This window comes from Rhinolophus sinicus, linkage group LG07, assembly GCF_036562045.2.
Source record: "Rhinolophus sinicus isolate RSC01 linkage group LG07, ASM3656204v1, whole genome shotgun sequence".
NCBI lineage: Eukaryota > Metazoa > Chordata > Mammalia > Chiroptera > Rhinolophidae > Rhinolophus > Rhinolophus sinicus.
The window spans coordinates 301,601-325,349 of record NC_133757.1 but is presented as its reverse complement, the minus strand read 5'-3'; the positions used below and the strand labels follow the sequence as shown (position 1 = coordinate 325,349).

Here is a 23,749-nt window from a genome sequence, read left to right as displayed (position 1 = left end):
CCGGATGTGCCAAGAGTGAACCCCAAAAAGGCATAACCCAGTGTAGAAATTAGCAAAGTCCACAAAGAGGAAAAACTTAAAACGATGAGTCGAGATGAACAGATACTCAGTCTCAATCATAATCATAGAAACGCAGGTTTAAATCTGCTGGTCATTTCAGAAGAAGTTTGTCAGTAGCTGTCACAATTGTCAACGGATGGAACCCGGGATCTGGTGATCCTGCTGTTGGAACATGGCATGGATGCATGAGGACCTCTTCATGAGGACGCCCAGCAAAACATGGGAACACCCTGAGTGGGGAGGGCGCGTGGAGTGGGTGGTCCCCCACGTGCCCTGCAGCTGAGATGGAGAGATGCGTCCGGAGAGGGGTGTCTCAGCCAAGTGACCAGCGAAAACCAGACAGTTGTGCAATACCTGAGAGGACTGGTCATCCTAGATCTGAGACAGATTGGAAAGGAGGGGTCTGAGACCGTGCTGAGCAAGAGCCAGACCCGCCAGGACCTCACCACTCAGTCATGCACGGATCTGGTCCTGGATGGCGTGTTGACCAGAGTGGGCACCACGGGTCTGGAGTGGGGGACTGGCCTGCGGAAGGGAGCCCCAGGGCAGGAAGGCAGGGAGCTGGCCTTAGGTCAGGGATTGGGCCTCCCCTGTGTGCTGTGTCACCTGCCTCTTTGGAGCCACGAGGCCGAGGGCCCTTGCCACCTCCTCCAGGGCCTGGCTGTGTGGCCCCAGGCAAGTTTCTGAACCTCTCTGGACTCTGTTTCCTGTCGGTAAAATGGGTACGATAAAGCCCCCACATGCATCGTTGTGGGATGAAGCAGAAACACAGGATGGTGTCAGGCCACGACCAGCCACGGGAAGCCACAGCGGCCGTTGTCAGGCCCTCCGGGACCGCGGGCCCAAGCCTTCCACGTGGCCTGGCCCAACGTGCGCGGTCTGAACAGCCCACACCCTCCTGTACACATATAGGAAGAGTTTCACACTGGAAAAAAACCTCGTCTTCCGTCCATATCCAGTTTTTGAAAAGGCCCCGCCCTGAGAGGCGCAGCGTCCGTGGGAGGACATCAGGTGTCTGCGCAGCACAGATGCTAGGTGCTCGGGTGGGGCTGGGACGAGCGGGAACCAGGGAGGGGCTCCGCGGTCGCTGGTTGATGCGCCTGGGCCAGTGCGGACCCCCGACCAGAGAGACTGGGCGGCTGGCTCGGTGCCAGGACAGCGCAGCGGGGGAGGTGTTGCCTTGGCTGTGCTGGCACCAGCTTTTGTAAAGACCAGGAATGGTCCCCAAAAACGCATGTTCCGGGTGACGAGTGGTGGTCGTGGGAGGACAGGACCATGCGTGCACTAACGGGCTCTTTGGTGCCACAGGCTCACATCTACTCTCTGGGGGCCACGCTGAAGGCGGCGCTTGAGTACGTGGCTGAGCCAGAACCCAGGCTGAGCCAAGCCCTGGAGCTGCTGCTGCGCCAGATGCAGGCGGAGGACCCGCAGAGCCGGCCAGACCTCGAGGTAATTAATGGCGGGCGTCCCCTGACTTCCAGAGGCTGACACCCGAGACCCTCCCTGGAGCCACGCACACGCACACATGCACGCATGCAGACCCTCCTGTCCCCCGCACACAGGCTCCTTGCCTGTGGCTTGGTGGCATTGCATTTTGTTTAACTAAGAACTTGAAATGGGCGTGGCGGGAGGGAGGGCCGCCGGGCAGGCTCTGGGGCGGGCGCCTCACGTCTGAGGGACTGCACGTGTGTACAGAGCATCATCGCGCTGTGCGAGGAAAAGCTGCCGGTCACGTCCTCCTGCCGCCTGTGCCGCAGTCTCTCGGCCGTCGGGAGGAGGGTGCTGTCCATCGAGTCCTTCGGAACCTTCCAAGGTGAGCTTGCACACACGTTCACGCACTCACACCCACTCACGTGCGCACATGAGTGTGCACAACATTAACTGATTACATGCATACACTCACACCAGTGCACTCACACACCGTGTAAAAACCCACTCACATGCACATTCAAACAGATCACACATGTGCCCCCACAATCACACACATACAAGTGTATAGACTCATATGCACCTATTTGTACTACAACTCACAGCAAGCACACAGCCATTCACATACACCAAACATGCATACACGTGTAAACACGAGTTTCCATTGTGGCCGTGCACACACGTATGCATCAGGCTGTCGTGCTTTGCTGACCCCATGCAGTTAGAGGTGACATCCAAGGTCATGTTGAGAAACAACTGAGATTGGGGCTAGGCGTCTGTCTTGGTCCTGTGAGCATTTCGGCACACGCACAGCGTAACACCTCGCGGGCCATTTCCGCCAACCCCATGCCCCGCCTGGCGGGCACTTCCCCACCGTGCAAGCTGTTGCTGTTGCGTCGGTTTCCACAGCTCACAGGAGACTCTGGCATAGTCTCAGATGGCATTTTGAACAAATGCCAGATCTGCTTGCACTGTGTCTGGAGGAGCCTCGGCAGGGGGCATATGGGATCCTGCAGGTGGCGGCGTGTGTGTGACACAGCAGCAGCAGGCAGCAGACCGTGGAGGTGGCTCTGACGACAGCTGGACAGAGGCCCTGCGGGAGGTGTCAGGAGCAGGTCCCGTGAGACCGTGTGGAAGCTGCTGTCAGATTTAATTTCGTCCTGTGGAGAACCTCACTTGTGTCCTCATAACAGAAAACGATGTGCTTTTTGGATGAGATAATTAGATGGGCCTGAGGGCCCTGTGGGAAGCAAGGCCTGGCCCCAAGGGACCTGGCAGCCTCTGTTAATTAGCCGGGATTATGTGATTAACGAGGCGAGAGAGGATGTTTCTGGGCTGATACTGAGGGAAGAGGGGAGCTGGGAGCCCAGGAGAGGGGCCCCCATCCTGGGAGGCCCTGTGCTCAGGTCTTCCCAGGACCTGAGGGTGGGGGCCATGGGGCCAGGAGTCCTGCAGGAGCTGGGTTCAGCGTGGCCTGGCGGGGTTGGGGGCAGTGGGCTGTTGCAGAAGTGGCCATGCTGGGCTGGGTTCCCAGCGGCCAGTAGCAGTGATGGCCTCTGACTTTTGCCCAGATGTCAGTGACAGCGCCTGGAGGGGGAGACTTGCTCCAAGAAGTGTGGAGCCGAAGAGGCAGCCTGAGGACCACAACGCAGAGGCCCCTCCCACGCCCAAGAGCCCTGAGTGCCCCAGGACCCCACCCGCTAAGTCTCTGCTGTCAGCCCCTGTGAAAAACGGCGAGAGCCCCAGCCTAGAGGGGCTGGCCAGCCTCATCCTGGATGCCCCACGCCCCATGGAGAGGGGCCGCCTGAGGAAAGTGCAGACGGTCCCCAGGCTCCTGCCTGAGGGCCCTGAGAACGGCACCCTCTGCCTGTCGCAGACTACCGTGAAAAACAAGTTGCCTACATCCAAATTCTTCCCTCCAGAGCCCAGGAAGGCCTTTCCTGAGGGGAAAAATGGCCTTTCCAGCTTCAAGGCTCAGCCCAAGTCCAGGCTGTGGCGGGAGCCAGAGCCTGAGCTCCAGCAGGAAGGGGCTCAAAATGTGGGCCTCAGTGGCGACGGGGCCACTGGGGTGCCCAGCCAGGGCGCTGCGGAGGGAAGCCCCCAGCCCCGTTCTGAAGACCCTGGAGATGCAAGCCAAGACCCTGGGAGCTTCAGGGCTGAAGAGCTGATTCCAGAAGTAGCTGGGGAACCGGGAAGTGCAGCCACGGAGCAGGTCAGTGACCGCGTGTTCTGCATGGCCCTGTGGCCAGAAAGGAGTCTACCTGGGGCCAGGGTGGGGTCTCCCCAGGCCAGGACGGGCTCTTCTAGGGCTGGCAGTGAGGCTCAGAGGACTGTTGGAACCATGTTCTGGGACTTTGGGGTGTCCTTAGCATCCCCGTGGGCTCTAAGAGGCCCTTGCATGGGCTGAGAGCCCTGGGCCCAGCTGGCCGAGCACGATCTCTTGTTTGGCTCCCAGCAAATCACTCCCTGAAGCGCTGTGACCCCATGAGTCACACGGTGTGTCTAGGGCAGTGCCAGGCCCAACACCACAGCCGACGGTGTGGCACCAGGCCCCTCATTTCCCAGGAAGCTTTGTTAACCCAAGGACTGGGGTGCACTCTGTGAGTCACCTTTTAATTCACATCCTGACAAGCACCTGAGGGTAATTTACGTGAAAATATGGTAACTGTGAAACCAAAGTCCGTCCCACAGACCATGGCGTGCTGATGTGCTGGGTGCATAGACACGCGTGTCAGCCTGCACTGTCCCCACCGGCTGGTGTCCAGGGAGGCCCAGGTACCAAGGCAGGAAGACCTCACACACTGAGCCCTGGGCTCTCTCCTTCCCATCACAGCCTTTGCGTTTGGATCACCTCACTGAGCGCAATGTCCCTGGGTCCCTCCGTGTGGCGGCCTGGCGGAATGTGCTTCCTTTTGAAGGCTGCGTAATGCTCCATGTTTCTGTTACCTATTCCCCCCTCCAAGGACTCTTGCTCCCACCTCTTGGCCATGTGACTCGTGCTGCTATGAACGTGGGTGCAAGTACCTGTCCAGGCCCTGCTTTCAGTTGCCTTGGACAAACACCCCAAAGAGGGAGTGCTGGTCACCTGGCAGCTCTGTGTTGAGTTTTCTGAGGCCCCCACACTGCCTTCCTGTGGCTGCCCCGTTTTCTATCCCACCACAGTGCACAGGGTTCCCACCTCTCCACGTGCCCCCAGCACGTGCTCCTTAACGTGGGCCCACTTCCCAGCCGTTCTGTGAGGAGTGTGCAGCGGGGGAAGCACAGACCCCTGCGCGGTCACCTTCCCTGGGCACCCGCCCCTCCTCACTGCTTGGTGGCCCCTCCCAGGGCGTCTCCCTGCAGGACCTCTTGCTGAAGCTGCGCCGGCCCTTCAAGGAGTATGAGCTGTGGGCCCTGTCCCACGCCTGCCTCAGCACCCTGCGCACGCACCACCAGCACCCAGGTGACGCTTTGTTCTGCCCGTGTGGGAGGTAGTGTCTGCACTGTGAACCGGGGTCACCCTGGGGGAGCGTCTGCTTTGGACTCAGGACAAGGGGTGACGGGGCAGCAGGGGCCAGCGGCTTAAAATGTGGGCGTAAGCAGGTGACCCTCCTGACCCCTCATTGGGGGCGACATTGTCCCCAAGGAAGTGAAAATTGGCTGAGGGGACCTTAGACAGCACACAGCTTTGTGGCCCCCCCCCAAAGCTCATCCGTACCTGGCGGTGTGACAAATCCGTGATCCCTCTGTGGTATTAGCACGTCATGGGGAGGGGGAGGAGAAACCGCGCCGTCTGCCTGCCCTCAGGTCCCGTGACCTGCAGGCCTTTGGGGTAGTCATGCTGGCCCCAGCCTTCTCCAGGCCCCTCCCCAGGGCCACAGCGTGGGGACCATGTCCTCCCTGCCCCCTCCTCTTCTTTCAGCTCCTTTTTGTTTCCTGCTTAATGTGTCCCCAGCAGCTGCAAGGCAGCTCTGGGGCGATGGGGCAGCTCAGGGGGTCCCCCATGCCTTGTCCCCCTGGGCTGTCGGCCTGGGGCCTCTGGGAAGGCGAGGAGGCTGAGCCAGTGCCCTGACCCCTGTACTGTGTCCTGGCATCCCCTGGGTGACCCAGGGGCCTTGGTGGTCTGCCCCACCTGACCAAATGTGCAGGCCTCTGGGAGAGCAGGGTCCCTGCAGTGAGCCTGGCCTCCCTGACCTCACCTCCTGTTGCAGCCTACTTGTGTCCGGACTCTGTGCTGGTGGCTGAAGACGGGACAGTGCTCTTCGGGCTGCCCCCTGTCAATGGTGGGTATGCGGCTTGGGCTTACCCTCGGGGCTGCGTTCCAGCACTGCCAGATGGTTGGCAGAGAGGAGGGCTCAGCTGGGCTTTGCGCTTTTCTCTCTTAGGCACTTACAGCTCCTTCTTCCTGGCTCCCGAGGTTGCAGAGCAAAAGCTGGTGACTGAAAAGGTATCCGCTCCCCCATCCTTTCCCGTGGCCCCCTGCCTACCCCCCCCCCCACCCTCAGTGGTGCCACCCCCTCCTGTCCAGAGATCCTGCGGGGGAATGGTGGGAGGGACATGAGACATGAGCTCAGGGGGAGTCAGGGTGGACCCCAAATGCAGCAGCTACGACCAGACCCCTGGCTTTGCCTGGCCTGGGCAGCATCCCCACAGGTGCCTCCCTGGCACGCAGTGGCTCTGGCAGTGTCACCCTGAGACAGGACTTCTGTGTGGACAGCTCCAGGCAGGGAGTGTTGGCTTGCCAGAACCCACAACTGAACTTTCAGGAATATTTGCAAGGCACTGGTTAAGTTGCACAATTTATAATTAAATAAACTAAGTTCAGAACCAAGGTCAAGCATCTGCACCAGGGAGGTGGAAGAGATGTAATTTCCCCTCGAAGCATACCTGGAAACCCCCACGATAAGACTGAGGGATGGAGAACCCAAGGCAGCCTGACCAGGGGCCTCCCCAGGATGGCACAGCAGGGCTGCCCTGCATTTTCATCCTGCCTTGAAAGTGGAGACGGGGACATAGCACCAAAGAAGCCTCACCTGGAAAACACCAGCAGGAGCCCGAGCTCTCAACCAGAGGAGGGGGCAGGCCAGAAAATGCCAGTGGGGGGCTGGACCCACCCCTACCCATCAGTAATGAGGAGCACCCCCCCCAGCTGGGGTGGGGTTGGAGGAGGCCTGGAGGTCCATTGCCCAGCATTCATGAATCCACCCTCACCCCATGGTGTGAATGGAAGCAGCTGAGGGGCTGGAAGTCCCACCCCCATCCAGCAGGCCCCCTTCTTGGGTATCAGTGGGGGCCGAATGGGGAACCTGGACTTCTCTCCACACTTGGCAGTACTGAGGTGGTGCCCCCTCTTCCTGCCAGAGTGGTGTCAGAGAACACCAGCTAAAACAGACCAGATAAGAGCCAGAGTTGTTACATGAAAAGGCCCAGGTTTCTATCAAAAATCACCTGCCGTACCCAGAACCAGGAGTGTCTCATACTGAGTGAAAAAAGGCAGTTAGTAGGTGCCAACCCTGACACTTGTGGTTCACAGCTAATACAGTGCCAAGAGGGAAATTCCTAGCACTAAATGCATATATAAGAAAAGAAGTGAAGTCTCAAGTCAGTTACCTAAGCTCCACCTCAAACCTAGAAAAAGAGGGCAATACAGCTCCAGAGCAGATGGAAGGAAATAATAGATGAGAGTGGAAATCCATGAAATGAACACAGAGACAATAAAGGAAACCAGTGACAGGAGAGCTGGTTCTTGGGAAGGACCAACAAAGTAAACACACTTTTATCGAAACCGACAGCAAAAGGAGACATAATGAGCATCATCAGGAATGGCCCGGGTACCCCTGCAGACACTGCAGACGTCAAAAGAATAACGATGGAGTCGCACACACAGACTCGAACACGTAGATGAAACGGATCAACTCTTCAGAAACATAAACTACCGCAACTCATCCAGTATGAAACAGCCCTGTAACTATTAAGGAAATTGTAACTTTAAAACTCAGAAAAAAATGTAGGCCCATATGGTTTCACTGGAGAGTTATGCCGAATGTTTAAAGAATTTACACCAATTCTACACAATCTTTTCCACAAAACAGAAGAGGAGAGAACACATCCCAACCTATTTTGTGAAACTAATATTATCCTGATGACAAAACCAAACAAGAACAGCACAAAAAATGTATATATAGGCCAATATCCCTCATGAATATAAAGGCAAAAATCCTCGACAAAATGTATGCAAATAGAATTCAGCAATATGTAGAAACAATTATGCACCATGACAGAGTGGGTGTTATTCCGAGCCTGGTTCAATATTTGAACACCAGTCCTTGTAGTCTAGCATATTAACCAACTAAAGAGAAAATCCTATGTTCTCATTAATTGATGCAGAAAAAGCACTTGATAAAATTCAATGCCCATTCCTGATTTTCAGAAACTCAGAAAAGTAGAAAGAATAAACTTCTTCAACTTAATAAAAGAGCATCTAAAAAAAAAAACAACACCCTACAGCTAACATCATACTTAATATGGGAGGCTAGATGCTTTCCCCCCAAGACTGGGAACAAGGCGAGGACGTCCACAGTCACCTCTCCTGCTCACCAGAGTGCCGGAAGTTCTAGCCACGACGATAACGCAAGAAAAGCAAGTAGAAAGGCCAAGAAGGAAGAAGTAATGCTATTTGCAGATCACAATTTTCTACATAAAAAATTCCAAGGAATCTACCAAAAGACTCCTAGAATTTATAAGTGAGTTCTGAAAGGTCACAAGATATAAGATAAACATTCAAAATTAAATTTTATTTCTATATAACTGCAATGAACATGGAAATTTAAATGAACTGCAAAATTTAAAATGGTTACATTTAATATCACTCAAAAAAATGAAATCCTTAGATGTAAATCTAACAAAGCATGTACAGGACGTATATGAAAACTGCAAAATGCTGACGAAAGAAATCAAATAAAGTCTTTGTGGTGGAGGGCGAGGCAAAGAGGACTTAGACTTCACACCAAAATCACTAAACAAATTTTTCCAGAAAAGGAAAAAATGGTTAAATTGAACTTCATCAAAATTAAAAACTGACCAAGTGGGATGCATTCCATGTATGAAAGGCAGACTCAGCCTTCATACGTTAATTGAAAATCCATTAATATGCTCCATCACATCAACAGACCAAAGAACAAAGTTATATGATTGTATCCACAGACGCCTAAGTTTTTGACAAAACCCAATGCTCGTTCACAGTAAAAGCTCTCGGCAAAATGGGAACAGGGGAGAGCTTTCTCAACTTGATAACATCTACCAAAAACCCACTGGTAACAAAATTAATGATGAGAAAATAAATGTTTTCCCTAAAATTGGGGAAAAGGCAAGAATGACTTCTCTCACCACAGCTACTCAGCATCGTACTGGAAGTCCTGCTAATGGAATAAAACAGGAAAAAGGAATAAAAAGCTTACAGATTGAAAGGAAGAAATGAAACTGTCTTTTTTTGCAGATGACATGATTGCCTCTGTAGAAAATCTTAAAGAATCAACAGAAATCTCCTGGAACTAATAAGCAATTAAAGCAAGATCACAGGATAGAAGGTTAACATACAAAAGTCCGTTGCTTTTCTGTTTACCAGCAATGAACAATTGGAATTTGAAATTAAAAACACAATACCATTTACGTTAGCACCCCAAAAATGGTGCTGTGTATAAATATAACAAATTGTGTATAAAATCAATGTGAGGAACACGACAAAACTCTGAGGAAAGAAACCAAAAATAAAGAAATAAATGGAGAGATATCCCATATTCACGAATAGGAAGATGCAATATTGTCAACGTGTTGGTTCTTCCCAATTTGATGTATAGGTTCATTGTAATTCCATTCAAAATCCCAGCAACTTACTTTTTTGTGGCTATCGACAAACTGGTTCTGAAGTTTCTATGTAGGCAAAAGACCCAAGTAGCCAACACAGTATTGAAGGAGAACAAAGTCAGAGGACTGACACCACCCGATTTTAAAACTTACTGTAAAGCAACAGTAATCAAGACAGTGTATTATTGGCAAAAGAGTAAACAAATAATTAGATGGCACAAAATAGCCCAGAAATAAACCCACTCAAATATAGTCAACTGGTCTTAGACAAAGGAGCAAAGACAATTCAATGGATAAAGGGCAGTCTTTTCCACAAATGGAGCTGGAACAACTGGACATCCCCATGCAAAAAATAATAATCTTGACACAGACCTTATGCCTTTCACAAAAATTAACTCAAAATTGATCAGAGACCTAAGTGTAAAGGGCAAAGCCATAAAACTTCCAGAAAATGACATAGAAAATCTAGGCAAAGCATCATCCATGAAAGAAAAAAATGATGTTAGACTTCATTAAAAACTTCTGCTCTACAAAAGATACCGTTAAGAGAATGAGACGACAAGCCACAGGCTAGGGGAAAATATTTGCAAAACACTTCAGATAAAGTGCTTGTATCCCAAATACACAAAGAACCCTTAAAAGTCAGCAATAAGAAAACAAATAACGTGATTAAAAAGGGGGCAAAAGATCTGAACAGGCACCTCACCAAAGAAGACATCATGGCAAACAAGCACGTGAAGAGATGCTGAACTTACGTGGCATTTAGGAAATCAAGTCAAAACAAGGAGGTGCCACTACACACCTGTTAGAATGACTGAAACCCCGAGCACTGCACTGAGTGTCACACGCGGGCGAGACACCCTCATCATGGCTGGGCTCGCGCAAAGGGCACAGCTGCTTGCAAGGCACTTCGGCAGTTTCTTACGAAACTAAACATGCAACTACCATACAAGCCAGAGGTGGCACTTCCAGACATTTATCCTAGAGAAATGCTCATGCAACATCCTCTCCGTGGATCCTTATAGCAGCTTTATTTGTAATAGCCTCACACTGGAAACAGCCTGAGGTCTGTCTGTCGGTAGGTAAGTGGTTAAACACAGTGGGACAGCCACATCGCAGATGCGACAGAGCGGCAGAAAGAATGGAGAACATGCGACAACCTGGACGGTTCTCCAGGGAGTTACGCCGACCCCCAAAGGATACGTGCTGTGTAATTCCATATATGAAACAACAAAACCACAGAGATGGAAACAGATGAGTAGTTGCCAGGGACCAAAGGGGAAGGCAAGGACATGAGGCTTGGGGCAGGCGCACCCCCGATCCTGAAGACGGACGTGTCCTGTGTCTGGATGGAATGTGCAGGTTTCACAAGATGCCAGCATTGTGCTGAGGGCACATGGGCGTCTGTGCGGTTTCTACAAGTGTACGTGGATGTGCAGTTACCTCAAAACAAAACTTTGTGTTTTTTAAAAGGTTGATAAATACTCAAAACGAATAGTTTCCTGCTCGTTTTACTGTTTTCTGCTGCTGCGGTGGCCGCAGCTCTGCACAGGGGCATCTCTGCAGCTCATGGCCACGCCACACTCACAGCGCCACCTGGCCGCGTGGGCACTTACACCGTGGACTTCAGCAAATGCTATATTCAGGGCTCCACTGGCGTTTTGTCAGCTGTCTGGCCTTAACGGAGGTGACAGAGGAAGCATTAATGACGCAGTTGGACTCCCAGGTGTGCTGGCTGTCGCTGCTCCAAAGCCTGAGGCGCACCTTCTGTATTCAACACCTGCTCCGACACAGGAAGACACTGTTCAGAACCAGCGAGGCTCCAGCTGCGTTTCTTGTTTCCCTTTTATCTTCCTTATTGAGAGGAACGAAAACGGGCCAACACGCGGGTTGGAATCGCCTGCTGTGTACAGAGTTGGGTGGGAATTGAAGCATTCAGTGAGAATCGGGAGGCCCTATGGAGCTTACGAAAAAGAATGATCCCTCTCTTTCATTTATTTATTTTTTTACCTTCCTTTTAAACTGTGTGCTGTGCACTCCTGACATCAGTAAGACTTAGAACAAACTTACGTGTGTCCAACAGGCACTTTTTGTTCAGAGAGCCTGTTTGTTAACCGTTTAGCAGCACAGCCCTGGTTCAGGAGACTCCTCAGCCGCCTCAGCCGCCCGAGTTACTGCCTTCACCTTCATGAGGAGAGGAAAGGTGGCAAGTCTGGCCGAGTCCTTGGTCGTGGCGATTGGCCCTTAAGTGCTTGAGACCTGCAGGCACGTGTTCAACATGCACCTGGGGTCCCAGCAGGTCTGCTGAGCAGAACCAGCTTCTCTCCCCTCCAGGCCTCGGTGTACTGTGTGGCCGCGGTCCTGTGGATGGCAGCCAAGTTCAGCATCCCCCAAGACCACAAGCTGGCCCTGCCCCGCCGGCTCAAAACCCTCCTCCTGCACATGGCCAGACGCAGTGCCCAGGAGCGGCCGTCCGCAGCTGAGGCCGTCAAGGTAACCAGGCTACATCCAGGGCCTGGGCCGTGCCCACAGGGGAGGGCAGCCGCATGTGGCTTCTTGTTTCCAGGAAAAGCCGGCATTGGGTGGTGCAGTTGTGGACAGTGGCATGGGGCCTTTGCTGCCCACCACCCCAGCTTTCCCCTAGCTGCCTGGCCAGGGAGTAAGCACAGGTTGACCTGGGGTCAGCCCCGCCCCCTGCCCTTGGGCCCTGCCAGAGAGGAGCAGAGCACCCCCCCAGACCGCCTCCACGCCCCATCTGGTTTCTCTGTGCTGGGGCCAGCGGGACTGGGTCCTAACTCTCCTCCCAGGTGGCCTACGACCGTGTGTGCCTGCTAGTGCTGGACAAGAGCAGGGCCCGCTGTTGGTTCAGTGACCAGGTGGCTGTGGGTCCTTCTAAAAGGAGAGGCCGTGTGCAGGCGGGTGAAGGAGAAGCTTTGGGCGGGGGGCCTGGGTGCTCTGTCAGGTGAGGATGAGACCTGGGGTCAGAGGTGGAAATGGATCTTCTTCAGTAACTACTGACGTGGGGGAGAGCTTCGGGGCTCAGGTGGAAATGCAGGGAGAGTGAGCCAGCTGTGTCTGCGGCTGGCAGCCACGGAAGCACACCCATCTCCCATGGCGCCCCGTCCTGACGACGGTTGCAAAGGCACAATCCCTGGGTTGTAGGACACGCGCACACGTCACCAAGCCAATGAGGGAGGGTGCGCGGCAGTCAACCTGTTAGCAGATGCTCCCAGAAAGGGAAGCCAGGCCTGTGCCGGCTACTGGAAGGAACAAAGGGTGAATTTTCGCAGACCCGAGTTTTTCCAGACAGGAGCCCAAAGCCGGATGGGTCGTTCTCGCCAGTTCTTTCGTGGTTCTCGCTGGCATTGGGCTCCGTTATGAAATGACAGTGTTTGTGAGTGTCTCTTAAACGGTGGCTTAAGAAAAAGAATTTTTGTCCTCCCATTCAGTACTGTCTGCAGCCCAGTGAAAAGCAGAACATCTCATCTGTGATGTTGTGTCCCCAGTAGGAGGTGCTTGAGCCTGTGACAGCCAGCGCCCAGGGGCTGGCTGCATTTTCAGTGTCCCGCACAGCCTAAGGGCAGCCAGAATCTCTTCCAGCAAAGGCAGGATCAAGTGACAGACACCTGCTTAAGCCCCTGGCGGGGGCTGGAGGCCACATCTGCATTTATCCTGCAGGCGGCCACTGCCCCATTGTGAAGGTCACAAATCCCATTCATTGTGATTGTCACAGGATTTTTCTCATCTGTTTTAGGTTGCAGTCTGGGAGGTGTGTGAGTGAGAGAGCGCACATGCTGATTGATTCTGCCCTAATTCTGCCATGGTTCTGTAACGTCACCCTTTCCTGTAGTCCTCAGAGGGACGAGCCAGGAAGGCCATGTGTCCTTGTGTCTGTCTCCAGCTCTGGGGCCCGGCAGCCTGCAGCCCACCCCTCCATGCAAGTGGATGGCAGCAAGGCAGGGTGGGGAGGCCTTGGCCATTTCTGTCGTTTTTATTCCCAGTTGAAGACAGCCCAGGAGGACAGCTACTTGGTGCGTGGACGCTGAATATCCTCGTGGGCTGCCTGAGGCTGGGCCGCCTGCGGGGCCGTTCATGGCACGCTCTGACAGTTCCTGTCCAGCCTGGCGTGAAGTGGGGCCGGCGCCCAGCTGCCCGCACCTCCGCGTGTCAAGACGTGTGGCCTGTGTCCTTGCTTTCAGGTGTGCAGTACTTACCTCCTTCAGCGTGGCATGGACAGCAGGAAGATCTTAGCACACCTGAGGGCGTCCACCTATAAGGTAAGTCAGGATCCCAGGGCACAGCTGTGGGGCTGTGTCTGTCCGGGGCCCTGGGAACAGGAGCACCCTTGTTTTCACTGCTGATTGTACAGGTGTGTGGAGTTCAGGGAAGACAGGTGACTGACATAGCATTCTCTGCTTTCCCCACTGTCCTAAACGGCAGCCCCACGCCCTGGCCTCTGCTGACTGCCGGGCATGTGTGAGTGCTTTTCACCCAGTGCAGGGGGCAGGGGGACGTCACGGTGGCCTGCACACTGACCTTCAAGTAGCCACATCGTTTACAAATATGCTTGTCGGCTTCCTGAGCAGCCGCCCAGGGGGACCACATCAGTCTGGTGACAGGTTCCTCTGGCAGCAGACGGGCACACACCTCCCCCCAGAGTCTCGGACAGGACGTAATCTTCCCATACCCGAGAAACCTACCAAATCCTTGTTGACTTGGGAAACAAAGTGTCCCAAAGACTCCCGTTCCAAAGAGCAACAGGCCCAGCTCTGAGTGGGCGTGGGTGGGAGCTGCAGGTGGCCACTCCGGCCCCGTGTCATCCCGACTGGGGGCCATCGTGTCCTGCTACCCAGGTTTACCAAGAGGAAGAGACCATCAGTCTCCAAAACGCTTTCTCGGTGGGTGAACTGGACCCCAGCGCAGCGCCTGCTCCTGTGCCCAGCTCAGGTGGGTCCCCCTGGACCAGCCTCCCTGCCCCACAGGCCTCTGCTGCTGTCCCAGCAGAGTGTGCCCCCAGGAGTGCTGCCGGAGTGGACACACATCTGGACATTGCCAGACCTCCCCCTGGCCAGCCTTGCTCCTCCCTCTCTGCCTCCCAAATTCCCTCCCAGCTCAGCCGCCAGAGTGGACGGTCCCCACCCCTGCGCTGTCGTACCTTCCACACCCCTTGTTCTCGTCCTGTTCCCTGTCCCCTCCACAGAGCCCACGGTGTCCCGTCTCGGGCACCCACCTCTGTCCTGGGTTCCCCATCACCCCGGCCTCCCTCCCGACTCCAGCTGCCCTGGGCTCAGGCCTCTCACCTTGTGTTCAGAGGTCCCAGTGTCTCCAGGGCTTCTGGGCCCTTCGGGACCTGTGGGAGGAAACACAGCTCCCGCTCTGGGCTGGAGGAGCAACGTCAGCCTCCACATGGTGGGGAGTGGCCCCCGCCCACACCCACCCCACGTTGGTCCCAGGCTTTGTGCAGATCAGCGGGGACACCAGGCTTGTAGCCGTGGAGGGGCCTGTGCCCAGCCAACCCTCCTGCTGTGAGGGCGCCTTGGAGCTGCCAGTGGCGTTCACCTCCACGGCCACGCACTTCACGCCCATCGTCCTCACCCCAGCATCTGGTGCAGCCAGGTGAGTGGCAGGTGTGCCAGGGCCGGAGTGGGGGTGGAAGCAGGACTGTGAGGAACCTCCTGAGTGCCTGTCCTTCCCCCCCTGCTTGCAGGGACGTACTTGCCCTGCCCTCGAGCACGGCCGAGATGCCACAGGAGAGGAGAGGCTGGCTGGCCGGGGACATCGGTGGAAAGAAGGCCCCTGAGGCCCACACAGTGGCCACCAGCCTGGAGATGCCTGACCAGCCGGCACCTGGGCCCGGACCACAGCACACAGCCCCAGAACCCCCCAGAGAGTTGGTGCTGAGAGATTCAGCCCAGGGTGCTGAGAGATTCTGCCCCCCAGCTCCCACCTCATCAGCGACGCCCCAGTCTTCTGCTCCAGCCCCGTCCCTGCAGGCACAAGAGCCACTGCAGGAGCAAGGGCCAGAGGAGCAGGTCCCACTTGGAGCCTCTTCTGGAGGCCTCGGGCCCCGCCCCCCAGGGCCCACCACAGCCCGCCATGGCCCTTGGCACCCTGCCAAGCCGCCCAGGAGCAAGGCCACCGAGGGCTCCCCCTCGGCCCCACACACCCACTCCCTGGTCGGGGCGAGTGCCAGCAGCCCCAGGAGCCCACCCGTCAGGGAGCAGGATGACCGGGCCCCAGGCAGTCACTCCGAGCGGCCCCGGCCAGCAGACCGCAAGCTGTGTCCATCCAGTGTGGACGCCTCACTCCTCCCGGAGAGGACGGCCTGCCCATCACTGCAGGAGGCCACACGCCTCATCCAGGAGGAGTTTGCCTTCGATGGCTACCTGGAGAACAGACTGGAGGCTCTGATTATGGGTACCAGGGGGACACAGGCCCTGGAGACACCCCAGGACGGGGGGGGGGGGCTCAGTGTGAAGGGGGACTCAGGCCACCACAAAGGGGCCCCACTTATATCTGCACAAGGAGCCAGCGCGCAGAGCTGGGTCCCCAAGGCTCATCTGGCCTCAGCCCAGCTGCCCTCCCCGCCCCCAGCTCCTGAGACCAGCCTCGCTGGTTTAGTGTGGGAACCCAGAAAAGTGCCCATATTTTAACTTTCTCTGATTGTTTTTGCAAAACCAGGGGAATATATTTACGCTCTGAAAGACCTGACCTACGCCACTTTCTGTGGGGCCATATCGGAGAAGTTTTGTGACCTCTACTGGGGGGAGAAGCTGCTGCAGAACCTTTTCAAAGTGGTGAACGAGAGGACCTCGCCCTCCAAGAAGTGAGTGTCCTACCGGGGTCCCCAGGCAGAGCCCTCTGCAGGACAGCGCCTCTGCAGACCCTCCCGTGTTCACAGCCTTCTGGCTCCTGGAGTCCAGCTCAACAGCTCCCCAGGGCGACCGCCCACTGGGACCTTCTCATGGCTCACAGCCCACCCTGCTCCCACTGCTTTCCCTTCTGGCTCTGGGCCCCTTTGGGAGGAAAGGGGGACCTGTGAGGTCACGGCACCAGGAGGCCCCTGCCGAGGGACCAGCTGGAGGGCCCCCCCACAGGAAACAGCGTCTGCCCCCCCCCTTTCCAGGCCAGGGCTGGGTGCCAACTTCCCTCGTAATGTTAGAAGGTGGGGCGGCAGCTGCAGGACAGGCAGCTTTCCTCTGCCTCCCGTTCCCCAGCCCCTGCACCCCCCTCACAGGCAGCACCTGGTACTCCTTGACACCAGGGCTTGGCCCACCCCCAAGGGCTGCAGAGGGCAGTGGGGGGACCCCTGGGTAGCCTGTGCCTGGAGCACCCGATGCCCTGACATGCAGCTTCCCTGCCCTTACCATACTGGGTGGTAAGACAGGTGGCAGCTGGGCTTCTGCGTGGGAGCCGTGGGGCGCCCGCGGCCTGTGTGGACAGTCAGCACACACCCCAGCACTGTCTCTGTGCAGCCCTCCTGGTCCCGCACACTCAGTGAGGGGAACGCGTTCTGCTCTGCATCCCGCCAGGCCGCGCGTTTCCATAGCACTGGGATGGGCGGGCATCTGGGGACCCCAAGAAATGAAAACACAGGGAGCCTGTGCCCAAGGCTCCTCATTGCCTGGGAGGAGGGTGCTCCACAACTGACAGCGACGTGCTCTGGGGTCATGGGGAAGTGTGGGCGCAGAGGGGAGCTGCCCACCGGGGCCTGTGCTGAGCGGGCAGGTATGCGGGCGGGGCTGGGGGCCGGTTGCTGAAGGGCTCCCAGTTCAGACCCAGTGCTTACAGCACAGGCACTGAGGGAGGCGGTGCCGAGAGAGCTGTGGCTGTGGGGCTGTGGGGAGGGGCAGCGAGGTGATGGGCTGCAGTGTCCTCCATTCTGATGACAGCGCTTCTGAGGAGGCTGCGTCCCAGCAAGAGCCCCGCGCACCGACTGGTTGCTCACCATCCAGCAAACGACCCTCGCCGCTCAGAGCAGGTGAGAGATGGGGCTCCATGCGGGGTCATCTTGACCTTCCTGGTGTAGCTGGAAAAGCGTCCCTTTACCCTGGGGTGCCCCAGGGTCCCCAGGACAGGGGGGTCTGTACTGTGAGGGGGGCGTTCTCCCCAGGCCAGCAGGTGGGTGGCAAGTAGGTGATCTTGGGGGGAGGGTTGAGGAAGCCGATGGGCTGTTGGGGGGGGCAGCTTCTGCTTCCTGGACTCGCTGGCCAGCAGCTCGGTGATGGGGTGGGGGCACGTGGCTTTAGGGACCAGTCTGCATGACCGCGGTCACACACGTGGGCCTGCTGGAGCGAGGTCAGGGCCCTCATCCCCACTCACCGCCAAGTAGAAACTCCCGAGGACGATATGTCACCTGTGCTGGCCCTTCCTCCACAGACGGACTCGCTGCTTTTTGTGTCCATCTGTCTGCACACAGCTCAGAGTTCCCTCGAATCTCCACTCTCATGTCCACCCCACTTGACAGCCGGGTTTGGGAGGGAACCCATGGGAGGGGACCCACCCTGGCATCCCGAGGGCCTGGCATCCCTGCCTGGGTGCAGGCAGCCTCCCGGTCACAGTTGGTGACGGCTCCATGCGCCCTAACCACCTGCTCTCCTGTCCAGGGAGGGAGAAGCCTGCCTCTCGCAGCAAAGTGCCCTGCCCCGCCCCCGTGCTGGCCAGCGTGGACCCCGATGAGCTCTCCCAGGGAAACTTGGAGGTGGGGTTTCGGCCTCAGAAGTCAGAAAACGCTGAGAGTGAGCCGCGGCCGGAGGCAGGAGAGGATGGGCAGCAGGTGGGGGGCCAGGAACCAGCCAGAAGGGCCTCCAGCTCGGAGGCAGTGGCCCAGCTGCCCAGGCCCGAGGAGGGCAGCCCAGCCGAGATCCAGACCTGCAGCCCAGGCTGGAGCAGCGCCTTCTACGAGGCCAACTGCTTCGGTGCCGACGTCCACAGCTACGTGGAGGAGCTGGGGTTGTGCAAGGCCGGCGGGGCCCCCAACACCTCAAGTCCGGTGAGTGCTGGGCCTCCGTCCACTGCTGTGGGGTCAGGAGAGCAAGGCCCATGTTCACACAGGCATTCCAGGTCACTCAGGTGACAGTCTCTCCCTCTGTCCCCCACCCCCACCCCAGTGACCTGCCCGCCGGTCTGGGCACCAACCACACACATCCTTGGATGGGAGTGGTGCTTGTCCGCAAGTGTCCTCCCTGTGCTGGGGCAGGAAGTGGCTTCTCTCATTAGCGGATCATTTGGTGGGGAGGTCACCTGCCCCGCAGGCTCGGTCAGGTGGCGGTGGCTCTGGTGGTGGCAACAGGTGCCGCACCCTCGGCCCAGTCAGCCCTCCAGGCTCCTGTCCCTGGGGCAGCGTCATGTGAGATGAGATGAGACCCCACAAGCACCTCCCATGGCAGGCAACTCGGTGGGGGCGTCGGTGGCGGGCGGCCCAGGCAGCAGGCACGCCCACCCTGGCCTCACTCACGCAAGGCTCAGACCCCCAGGCTAGCAGACAGGAGGGGCCCCTCCACAGTCAGGCGTCCTGCTCCTGGCGCCCCCACCAGCCCCGTTTCGCCTCTGGCCTCCAAGCCGCAGGACACAGGAAAGCTGTGTCTCCCCAGCCCTTCTGACACCATCTAGGCCTGTCCCAGTGCTTCTCTTGTTCACCGCCCGCCACCATCTGGGCTTCGCTTTATGACTCAGTCCCAAGCCAGAAAGAGTCCGGCACCTGCAGCGGTGCTGGCACACGTAGGGACAGGGCCATGCTCTAGGGAATCGCGCCGTTTCCTCCGGGTTGCATTGAAGGCTGGGGGCCCTGCATGTGTGATCTCAGGCGCCCAGACCTCAGGCCGTGCATGGGGGTAACTGGAGCCTCCCGTCAAGCCCTGGTGAGGAGGGCGGCCTGGCCGACGTGTACAGAGCCCAGGGTACAGAGTACCTGAGGCCACGTGGAAGCTGGAGGCCGCAGGTTAGAGCCTGGCGCTCAGCCCAGACACGGGTCCTTCTGCCACTCCTGACTGGTGTGCACTGTGCACAGGGAAGGCCGCTCAGAATTGGGGTGTCCTCGTCCCCAGCAGCACTCGGTCCCCACCTGCGGTGGCCTTTCCTAGGAGCGTAAAACAAACCAACTCTGAGCGGCAGCGTGATACTTCATCCTCCCACGTCAGGGGAGCGGAGGGTACTGGGTTTGCACAGCCGGGGCGAGGCCAGGGGGCACCATTGACGGGGCCTGCACTCATGACAACCCCGGCCTTGTGACCGAGTGTGGAACGGGTCCTCCCAAGACCGCCGTCCTGATGTTGGAGGACCATGAGCAACCCGTGGACCGTGACGTTTGCTGGGAGGTGACGATGGGGGTGGAGGACAAAACAGTTTCCCTGACTGCACACCCACACGTGTCCCCACCTGTCCGCTGACAGGGCCTAGAAGCACAGCAGCCCATCAGCCAGCCAGTGCCCAGACCTGGGTCTGTCTCTGACACCATCCTCCAGTCACAGGGACCAGGGCTCCCTGGAGGAGGGCTGACCCTGGGACCAGGGCACAAAAATGCAAGCTGAGCCAGAAAGTGAAGAAATGGTCAAAACCACAGTGACAGGCGTGTCAGGTCACAGGAACCAGCTGAAAAGCTCCCGTGGGCCATGCTGGGGCAGTCTGACCAGCAGACTGCATTCTAACAAAGTATAAAATAAATATCCCCACACGCACGTGATACAGATGGCTGAATTTAAAAGGGACGTTTTTGACAGACGAGGAAAACCCATCCTAAAATTCATACGGACTCTCAAGGGACCCGGGTCACCTAAACAACTATGAACAAGAAGAATGAAGTTGGGGGCGCCTGCATCCTGATTTCAACACCACAAAGCTGCTGTGACCAAACCAGTGTGTCCTGGCGTAAGGACAGACCTACCATGGGACAGAGCAGAGCGCCCAGAAAGGAGCCGTCACTGACACGCTCACATGTGTTTTGACAAGGGTGCCAAGGCCATTCAAAGGGGAAAAGACAGTCCTTGCGACCAGCAGTGCTGGGACATCCACATGTAAAAGAATGAAGCTGGAGCTGTACCTTAGACCAGATACAAAAATTAACTAAAAAATCAAAGACCTAAATATGAGAGCTAAAAATATAAAAACCTTTAGAAGAAAACAAGGAATACTTCACGACTTTGGGTTGGTCAGTGATTTCTTGGATATAACACCAAAAGCAAAGGCAACAAAAGTAAAAGTAACTGAATTCCACTTCATTAAAATTAAAAGCTTTTGTGTATCAAAAGAAACTATCAACAAAAGGCACCCACAGAAGGGAAGAAAATGTTTGCAAGTCATGTATTTGATAAGAGTTTAATACAGAATATACTAAGCAGTCCAAAACTCAACAAAAAACAGACAACCCAGTGAAAAAGTGAGCAAAGGGCTTAGACATTTCTCCAAAGGAAATACACAAATGGCCGAAAAGCCCATGAAAGGATACTCAACGTCCTTAGTCATCAGGAAGAAGCAAGTTAAAACCACCATGAGACACCACCTCACACCCACTAGGTGGCTATTATAAAAGTTTTTAATTTAAAAAAGAAAACTACACATGTCGACAGGATGTGGAGAAACGAAAACTTGAGCACTGTTGGTGAAAATGGAGAACTGCAGGAGAGGAAAATGGAAAACTCGCTGCAGGAGACAGTGTGACTGCTCAGAAATTAACAGCGGAACATCAACTGTAATTTAAACAAACTCCCGGATGTAAAGTGCAGCATGGGGCACTTCGGCAGTGATACTGTGATGAGTATGTGCGGTGTCAGATGGGTAACAGACTGTTTGGGGCGATCTCTTTGTGAGCTGTGTAACTGCCTAATCACTTGAAATTGACAAAATAAATAAAACACAGTAAAACACAAAGTTAATGGTGGGACTACCCTGTGCCCTCGCAACTCCACGGCTGTGCTGTGCACGCCTCCTTCACAGCGGCGTGACTCACGGTGGCCGGGAGGTGGAAGCGGCCACGTGTCCCTGGGCGGATGGAGGACAAGCAGCACGTATTCCGTCACACTGGGAGGTTGTTTAGCCTTCAGACAAGCAGGAGGACACCGGGCAGCTGCTCCAGCACCGCCGGAGATGGAGGACGGCACACTGAGTGGAACAAGCCCGTCACATGGGGGCAGCACTGTGTGATCCCACTTAGAGCACAGCACGTCCCTAGAGTCGTCACAATCATAGACACAGACACAGAATGGTGGGGCCGGGGCCAGGGGTTAGTGTCTGAGGGTGACAGAGTCTGTCGGGAAGATGAAGAGGTCTGGGGGTGAGGGTGGCGACGGCTGTACAACTGTGTAAATGTGCTTAATGCCCCTGAACTGCATGATGAAAAAGGGTTAAAATGGTAAATTTTATTTATATCTTGTCACAGTGGAAATTTTCACAATAAAAGTTTTTGAAATGAGTCAAAGAACAAAAAAAGTGGGGGAGAGATAAGCTTTGGCCTTGGGGACTTAAGGATTGAAACGAGACTTGCAGGCATCATTTCCATTGAATCTTAGACGAGATGGGCGGGGGATGGCCATCCCGGTGGCTTCCTCTGCCCTCCCCTCATCTCTGAGCCCAGGCAGCCACAGCGTCCCATCAGCTGCACTGTCCTATCACCGCTGCTGGGGCCAGTGAGTGTGGGGGTCAGGGGTGCCTGCAACCCCCAGCCTGAAGGCACATGTGAGGCAGTGCCCTTATCCACGTGGACTCTCCCAGCATCTTCACCCTGAGTCCAGCTGTGTCCTGTAATGTCGTAGATCATGTCCTTTGATGTCACAGGTCATCCTCTGACATCATAGGCCACCTTCTGATGTCACAGGTCACACATCCTTGTGGACAGCTGTGGGCAGGTGGTAGGGGGTGGCAGTTCCACAAGGAAGCTTGTCTGATGCCCCATGGGTTCCCTGTGGAGGTGCCTGGTCTAGGCTGATGGGGACCTTTCCTCAAGCCGTGTTCTCAGAGTGGCGGCCCCTTGTGGAGAGACACGCCCCTGGCGAGCCTGGGTCACCCCTGCATCTCACTTAGATTGTTCTTGAAAGTGGGCTCTTAGACCAGCTTGAGTCAAAGACTCTGCTGGGTGCCGGCTTCTACTCCTGTGTGGTCGTGGGGTGTGGTTGGGACCAGGAGGTTTCCCTGGGCCTCCCGTCTCTGAAACACCGATCCAGGAGAAGCCACTCCTGGGAACCCTGCTTGGCTCCGCTGTCACTATGCAGGTGGCTCCTGTGGGGGACAGTCTGGAGGAGGCGAGGTGATTTGGGGAGACGCTGTGGGGCAGACAACGAGGAGTGACTTTGTTTCCCCTTTTTCCTGCTCACCTGGGAAGACGGCTGTCCTGGAACCTGAATGCAGGCAGGTGAGTTTCCTGGGCCCTTCTCTGCATCGTGGCTGGGTTGGAGGAGACCAGCCCATGGCTGTAGTTTCCCATTTCTCTTTGAGAACCCACTGTGTCTGTTTTAAAACAAAAACGAGAGGCACGGACACATTTCATGTTTGCTACCCAAAGAGAGAGTGTGTGTGAGCAACAGGCCCAGGCAACTGAGGGCACTGACCCACATGGCAGCGGGCGTCCACCAGCACGGGCTGACGTGCACCTGTGTACCTGCCAGCATGGGCCACGGGCCCGTGTACATGCGTGTGGCAGTGGGCCGTGTTGCGTGTGTACATGTTCTCGTGTGCCCAGCACTGCAACGCCTCTGTGGCTCTGACTTCCATCCTGCTGCTAGCAGCCGTTGTTTTCAGTATTGGCTCTGGTTTCGGTTCATCTCTCTTTTTTTCTGTCTACAATTCCTGGTTTTTCCAGCTCCCTCTGTGGTTTGTCTGCGCCCTGATGTTCGGCCGCCTTCAGGTCCGTTAAAACCCAGTAGCCAATGTGCCTGGGTTCTGCCTCACGTCATTCACGGTTCTGTCTCCAATGAACTAATGCTCTTAATTGTATGAAAAAGGCTTTAGTCGGGTCAGGCCAGGGAAACACATAAATTCACAAATAAAGCACCTAAATGTTTTATCTGGACCCAGCTGGTCCAAGTCAGCCTGCGGTCGAGTTTCTTGTGCTTCTGCCAGAGTGTCACTGTTAGGTGACACCCAGCTCGAATGTTTCCTTCTCTGTCGTCCTTTGTGCTGTTTTGAATTTTAATCCATGTAGGTTTATCTTTAAAATCAGTTAAAACAGCCCTTTTTGAAGAATTGGGCTACAGTTCAGTAGTGTGTGAAGTTGACGAACTTCACACCTAACTTCATAAACTGAGGTTCCCAAGATGCTGACCCGGATGCAGGAGCAGACGGCAGCGTGTCCCGTGGCCTCTGCCCTCAGACCCGCTCTGGGAGATTGGTCCACATCAGCGTCTGGATAAGAGGACAAAGAGGTCATGGGGCTTCACGCAGCCTTATGCAGGGGGACCCCCTGAGCCACCCAGGAAGGAGGAGGGCTCTA

At 55.9% G+C, this 23,749-nt stretch overlaps 1 protein-coding gene across 3 annotated transcripts in view; it reads left to right on the top strand.

The window, feature by feature from the left end:
- KNDC1 (kinase non-catalytic C-lobe domain containing 1) overlaps nucleotides 1–23,749 on the top strand; it is a 51,479-nt gene that overhangs the window by 13,225 nt on the left and 14,505 nt on the right. For 2 of the 3 annotated variants that reach the window (XM_019728311.2, XM_019728314.2), the window contains exons 4-18: nucleotides 1,369–1,509; nucleotides 1,756–1,873; nucleotides 3,060–3,700; nucleotides 4,816–4,930; nucleotides 5,679–5,750; nucleotides 5,853–5,914; nucleotides 11,665–11,823; nucleotides 13,530–13,607; nucleotides 14,184–14,277; nucleotides 14,784–14,946; nucleotides 15,038–15,747; nucleotides 16,012–16,156; nucleotides 17,223–17,311; nucleotides 17,937–18,322; nucleotides 22,643–22,672. In XM_019728311.2, coding sequence (XP_019583870.2) covers nucleotides 1,369–1,509; nucleotides 1,756–1,873; nucleotides 3,060–3,700; nucleotides 4,816–4,930; nucleotides 5,679–5,750; nucleotides 5,853–5,914; nucleotides 11,665–11,823; nucleotides 13,530–13,607; nucleotides 14,184–14,277; nucleotides 14,784–14,946; nucleotides 15,038–15,747; nucleotides 16,012–16,156; nucleotides 17,223–17,311; nucleotides 17,937–18,322; nucleotides 22,643–22,672 — 3,003 coding nt within the window. The remainder of the gene's footprint in view (nucleotides 1–1,368; nucleotides 1,510–1,755; nucleotides 1,874–3,059; nucleotides 3,701–4,815; nucleotides 4,931–5,678; nucleotides 5,751–5,852; nucleotides 5,915–11,664; nucleotides 11,824–13,529; nucleotides 13,608–14,183; nucleotides 14,278–14,783; nucleotides 14,947–15,037; nucleotides 15,748–16,011; nucleotides 16,157–17,222; nucleotides 17,312–17,936; nucleotides 18,323–22,642; nucleotides 22,673–23,749) is intronic. The other variant, XM_019728312.2, reaches the window with a different exon arrangement.